Below are 6000 nucleotides of genomic sequence, written 5' to 3'. Positions count from 1 at the left end.
ACACACACACACACACACACACACACACACACACACACACACAATTTTTGCCCAGTTTTGAAGAGGTTTAGGTTGACGCCCTGTTCAGCACTTATCAATTCCAAAACCAGCTGTGCACATTTCTTTTTATGTATGTGATATTTAATACTTGTTCGCAAGTGATCGCTGATGACAATGGTTTATTTAATAACTCATTTGATTAACCCACCACTTCATGCAGAACAGTCACTATGTGACAGAGAGACTAGTAAAGCAGATTGTAAAACGTCTGTAACCCTCACATCACCAGGAACAGTGTCTGTACTTGGTGCAATGCCACTCCCTCAGGTCTTGAGCACTGGGTATGAGGAGAAGAAACAGTCACACAATCAATATCAGTAATCCCTCCCCTGTTCCTCCCTCCATTCACTGAAAAGTAAAGGGGTCTCAGTGAGCTGTTGTTTGCTACAAAAATCATCACTTCTTGCATTCTCCATAAAACAGTGGATGGATTGACATTATAAAGAAGTGTATGAAGTCCATATGCCAGCGTTTGTAAGTCTATAAAGTCTATTTGTCAGTGCTTGCCATCGTTTTAAAATAATGTGCAAACAACGTAAGGATGATGTAAGAAAAATCTTTTTTGCTCAGCAAGTAGTTGGTGTAGGGAATGCATTGCCTGCAAATGTGTTGGAGGCAGGTTCAATTGAGGCATTGAAGATGGAGGGCATTGATGATTAATTGGATAGATGTGGTGTGCTGGGATATGGTAAAAAGGCAAGAGATAAAACCTGTACTAGCATGATGATCTGAATGGCAGTCTCCTGCACTGTAACTATTTGGTGAATCCATGCTGCAGGACTGGTTTGAGCTTCTGAAAGGCAGTCTGACGGGAATTGGCTCTTGCTTTGTGTGTAGTGAGTGGCTGCAGATTGAATACTGAGGGAGAACGCGTTGTGTGCTTGCTTTGCTAGGTCTGTAAGTATGACTATGTTGAGATTCACAGCGGCCTCTCCTCTGAATCCAAACTACACGGCAGATTCTGTGGCTCCGAGAAGCCCGACATCATCACATCACAGTTTAACAACATGAGGATCGAGTTCAAGTCTGACAACACGGTGTCCAAGAAAGGATTCAAAGGCCAGTTCTTCTCAGGTGAGTCTGGCTTTGATCTGAAGGCTCAGCACTGTGGGACCACTCAAACACATTAGCAGTTGAGCAGGAGGTGAGATGGCCAGAGTGGAGCAGGATCAGCAAAGACCCCTAGGAGCAACAGAAACCAAATTGGCTGCAATCAGCACCTTTGGCCTCTTTAGGAGGATGCTGGACTCCTCAACAACAGTAAAGACCTGGGAACTGTCCACCATGTTGGTTTCCTGCGTAACAGCCCACTATTGGTGTCCCAGGGCTGCCTGAAAGAGGCTGCAAGCCATCGTGAGGCCCCATTCCCGAAAATGGCCAGCCCTGAGTGTTGCCTGCCCTGTCTCTAACTGCTCAATTGGTCCTCAGAGGGACTGCTGTAGGCCGCTACCCAAAGTTACACTTTTAAAGATGTGCAAATCACCTCGCAACAGCCAGGAGAGAGTCATCACTCCCCACACTGCTCCCACTTGCTGCCCTGTTCCTCCGCTCCAAGTGCCCAACATGTATTCTGGAGATGGCCATGACAGTTATGACTGCTATGGCCAACTAACATTCCAACCAGACAAGTCAGATCCCAGAATGAATTCTGGCTTAAAAACAGAAGTTGCTGGCAAAGCCCAGCAGGTCTGGCAGCATCTGTGAAGAAAAAAATCAGAGTTAACATTTCTGGTCCGGTGACCCTTCCTCAGAACTGGACCCAAAAAGTTAACTCTGATTTTTTGCTTCACAGATCCTGCCAGACTCGCTGAGCTTTGCCAGCAACTTCTGTTTTTGTTCCTGATTTACACCATCCGCAGTTCTTTCACTTTTTATTTATGAATTCTGGCTTGTAGACTTTTTTTTATTAACTTCAATGAAACATATTTGCATGAGGTGACAGAGTTTCTTTACCAACAGAAGCTTATTGTACAAAAGGAGAAATAAAATAAAAGTCTTTAAAAAAAGTCTTAAAACGCACAGGAAATCAAAGCTTTCAATCTGTTTCCTGACATTATCCATTACAGAGAATCACCCAGAAAATTACCCCTCAATATCAAATCTTTAAGTTCTACTTAATTGATTCTTCACAGTTTGTGTCCTGTGAAGTGTGGAGGCTTCTTGCACAAATACTCACAAAGCCAAGAGCTTAGATTTACTCAGCTCCTAATAACCTGCAGACTTCTAACCAAACATGCCTGATTTGGAAGTGAGACAGACTAAACCTCTCACTTGAATTAACTGAGTTTTCCCTGACCTGCTCTAAAACAAATTCCTTTCCAGTACAGGAACTATGTTTGTGTTTGACCCCAGTCACGTCTACACTTCACTGCGCTGAATGTTTTCAATCTTTCTAAACCTGAAATCTACCCTTGATTATCTGGAACTGATACATGCTGCAGAATTCCCTGAATCTGTTGTAATTTACCACAGTAAACAATTTGCCATTAGCACTTCAGGGGTCCACAGTCACCTGCTCTCTAACACATTGTTTTTGGTCACTGTTCTGAGGGGACTGTCTGACATAGCTTCATTAAAACAGACCTGCTACAAACATGACCAATGCCCAAAAATCACTATTTTGAAACTGGAGCTGGAGGAACAGGCAGCATCAAAGGAGCAGGAAAGTCAACGTTTCGGCTCAGGACCCTTCATCAGAAATGAAGAAGGGTCCTGACCCAAAACGTCAGTTTTTCTGTTCCTTTGATGCTGCCTGGCCTGCTGCGTTCCTCCAGCTCTACACTGTGTTATCTCTGACTCCAGCATCTGCAGTTCTTGCTATCTCATTTTGAAATGCAAGTTCTAAAAATGATGTTTATAGACACAGCTCATCAGGATATGGGAAATGAGGCCCAAATTGTTTGGCTTCTTTGGATGCTACTGGTTTATGGGTGAGGGGGTGGGGGGCTGTGTGATTATCCTGGGGTGAGGGCTAGGTGACCATCCTGGGTAGGGGAGAGGTTCCTTCTTCACAGCCATAGCTTTGGCACTTGGCGATGTACCCTCTCTTGTGGTGTGTTAGCTGTTGGCCAACTCTGTAGTGTGTCTTGGTGAAGTGCAGTATGATCTCGTCTCGTTAACTCCAAGTGTTCAAACTATTGGCTTCCAGATAAGGACGAGTGCTCGGTGGATAATGGTGGCTGTCAACATGAGTGTCTGAACACACTCGGGAGTTACATCTGCCAGTGTCGTAATGGCTTCATGCTGCACGAGAATGGCCTCGACTGTAAAGAAGGTCAGTGAGCTTGTCTCTGTCTCCCACGTTCTGCTCAGTTACTGGGTGCAAGGCAGTGAATCCCACTGGTGAGGAGATGGTTTTCCCCCTTCCCCTTCTGATCCTCCAAGCCCCTGCTTGCATGAGGCTGGAACCCTGTCCTTACAAAACACGTAGTTCTCTGTAATTTTCTCAGAAAGAGCGAGTGTGCCTTTATAAAACCTCATCTCGTTCTCCTCACATTGCTCCGCCATTAAAGAAGGAGCCTGTTAAAGAGGGGACACTTCCAGTTGGATCACACCTTCTAACATTTAAAATATGGAGCAATTATTACGTTTTGAAACTGCTCCAAACACCATATTGGCCAATTAAAATGGCTGTCTGGATGCACCATCACATGTGCGTGCACACAGACAGAAACAGGCCACAGTGTGTGTCCGCCATGCATTGCTGACCTCACCATGTCTGTGCGCAGTGATGTCAGCACCGGTGCTGCCTTAGCCCCTCCTTTATTTCACATCCCTTTGTTTTTTAAAAGGGACGACCAATCCCAGGCCCACCACAGTCGTTCCGCCTCATGTCAGTTCGGTCTGAGCAGTGGCGGGGATAGATGCACCAGTTCATCCTTCACAGCATCTTATTATAATTCCTCTTTGAGGCTTACATTTCCTCGTTGCTGAATATTTCGGTTGTTTAACCTTAGAGGGCTGTAGAGACTGGGTCATTAATGATATTCGAGGCTGAGATAGACAGATTTTTAGTCAGGAAGGGAATCAAGGGTTATGAGGAAAAGGCAGGAAAGTGGTGTTGAGGATCCTCAGATCAGACATGATCTCATTGAATGGTGGAGAAGACTCGATGAGTTAAAAGACCTACTTCTGTTCCTACACCTTATGGTCTTAACTCATTCAGATTCTCAGTAAGAACTCTCTGCCATGTTGCTTCCTGTTTTATTTTTCTCAGGCACTAGACGCTACCCAGATAACTTGGCATAAAAGTCTTAGAGGCAATAAAACATCAAATGAACTGCAGCGGTTCTAGAAAGCAGCTCACCCACCATTTCCTCAAAGGAGTAACTAGGGAACAGGCAATAAATGTTGGCCTAGCCATCGACACCCATGTCCCACAAGTCTAGAAAAGAAATTGTCAAAGATAGTAGGAACTGCCGATGCTGGAAAATCTGAGATAACAAGGTGTAGAGCTGGATGAACACAGCAGGCCAAGCAACATCAGGGGAGCAGGAAAGCTGACGTTTCGGGCCTAGACCCTTCTTCAGAAAAAATGAAAATTTCTTCAGAAGGAAATTGTCAGGTTTGATTTCATTTGAAAAGCTTTTCCTAATTACAGTCATTATACAAAATGTCCATCATTTCCAAATGACGAGAACTTCCTATTTGTGTCGCCTAGAGGTAATTGAACTCAGTTGCAGCTTTTAAAATTCCCAAGGAGTTTCTCAGAGGGATAACAAAATAAGATGATGGTATTGGAAGGTGTAACCAAAGGTTAGTCTTGAGGAAGGCCCTCACAGGAGATGATGAACTGGGCGAAGTTTAGCAAGAGAATATTCCAGAATGTACGGCTCTAAAGGATCTGTGGACAGTTGGGAGCATAAGAGGGGACATGCCCAAGGCCCGAGTGGAGTGAGTATTGGGAGAGAATGTTCCAGAGATGAGAATGGGGATACCTCAAAGGGGGCACTCAAAGACAAGGAGGATGTTATTTAATTGTGAAATGTTTGGGATCCGGAGTCAGTGAGCTTAGGCGCAATGGGGAATGATCAGCAGTTTTGGGTGAGTCACTGCAGGAGAGTGAAGGATGGGTGTCGGACCAGGAGACGGTTAGAATGGATGAGGTTGGAGGTGGCAAAGCCTTGAGGAAGATTTCATAAGCAGAGGCGGGAATGTTTATGGAAGTGAATTCAGTGAAAGGAGCCAGTAATAATGATGATTTCAGTCTTGGTTGGTGGGGAATTAACAATTAGGTGTAATATTTACCACAGAAATAGATTGCTGAATTCAAATTTGTATTTTCACTGATTGGATGGTGTAGATTTTTACTTTTTCATGGGTATTGCTAACTGGGCTAGCATTTATTGCCCACCTCTAACTGCCCATGAGAAGGGTAATGTGGAGCTGACTTATTGAACAGCTGCAGTGAGCCAGATATTGGTCATTCACTGTCATCATGTGAGCGAACAACACCAGGCTGTGTGAACATCACTTCTTACAGTGCATAAAAGAGAGGACAGCTTAGCCAAATCCCACAATTCCATGTGATTTGATAACACGCTCCTTTGCACTTGCTTAGTAGCATATACTTTCATGGCTTCTATTTCTTAAATAGAGAGAATCTTGAAAGTGTTGAGCTTCAAAGGGACTTGGGTGTCCATGTTCATGAGTCACTGATGTTTGATGTGCATGTACAGCAAGCAATTCAGACAACATAGCAAATAGGAGTAGGCCATTCGACACCTTGGGCCTGCTCCACAATTCAATATGATCATGGCTGATCAACGAGCTTAATACCCTAATCCCAGCCTCCCTCCATATCCCTTGATCCCTTTAACCACAAGAGCTATATCTACCTCTATCTTGAAAACACTTACATTTTTTGGCCTCAACCACTTTCTGTGGGTAGTGAAGACACTTTGTTTGTTAGCCTTTATCCAAAGACAATTTAAATATAGG

At 44.2% G+C, this 6000-nt stretch overlaps 1 protein-coding gene across 1 annotated transcript in view; it reads left to right on the top strand.

Moving 5' to 3' along the window:
- LOC109922418 (tolloid-like protein 2) overlaps window positions 1-6000 on the top strand; it is a 139251-nt gene that overhangs the window by 123629 nt on the left and 9622 nt on the right. Inside the window, exons 16-17 of the mRNA XM_048616278.1 lie at window positions 954-1134; window positions 3209-3334. Of these exons, the coding sequence (XP_048472235.1) occupies window positions 954-1134; window positions 3209-3334 (307 nt within the window). The remainder of the gene's footprint in view (window positions 1-953; window positions 1135-3208; window positions 3335-6000) is intronic.

Source organism: Rhincodon typus, chromosome 34 (genome assembly GCF_021869965.1).
Source record: "Rhincodon typus isolate 14 chromosome 34, sRhiTyp1.1, whole genome shotgun sequence".
NCBI classification, from domain to species: domain Eukaryota; kingdom Metazoa; phylum Chordata; class Chondrichthyes; order Orectolobiformes; family Rhincodontidae; genus Rhincodon; species Rhincodon typus.
Note: the sequence above shows the minus strand (reverse complement) of the source record. Positions and strands in the feature narration are given on the sequence as shown.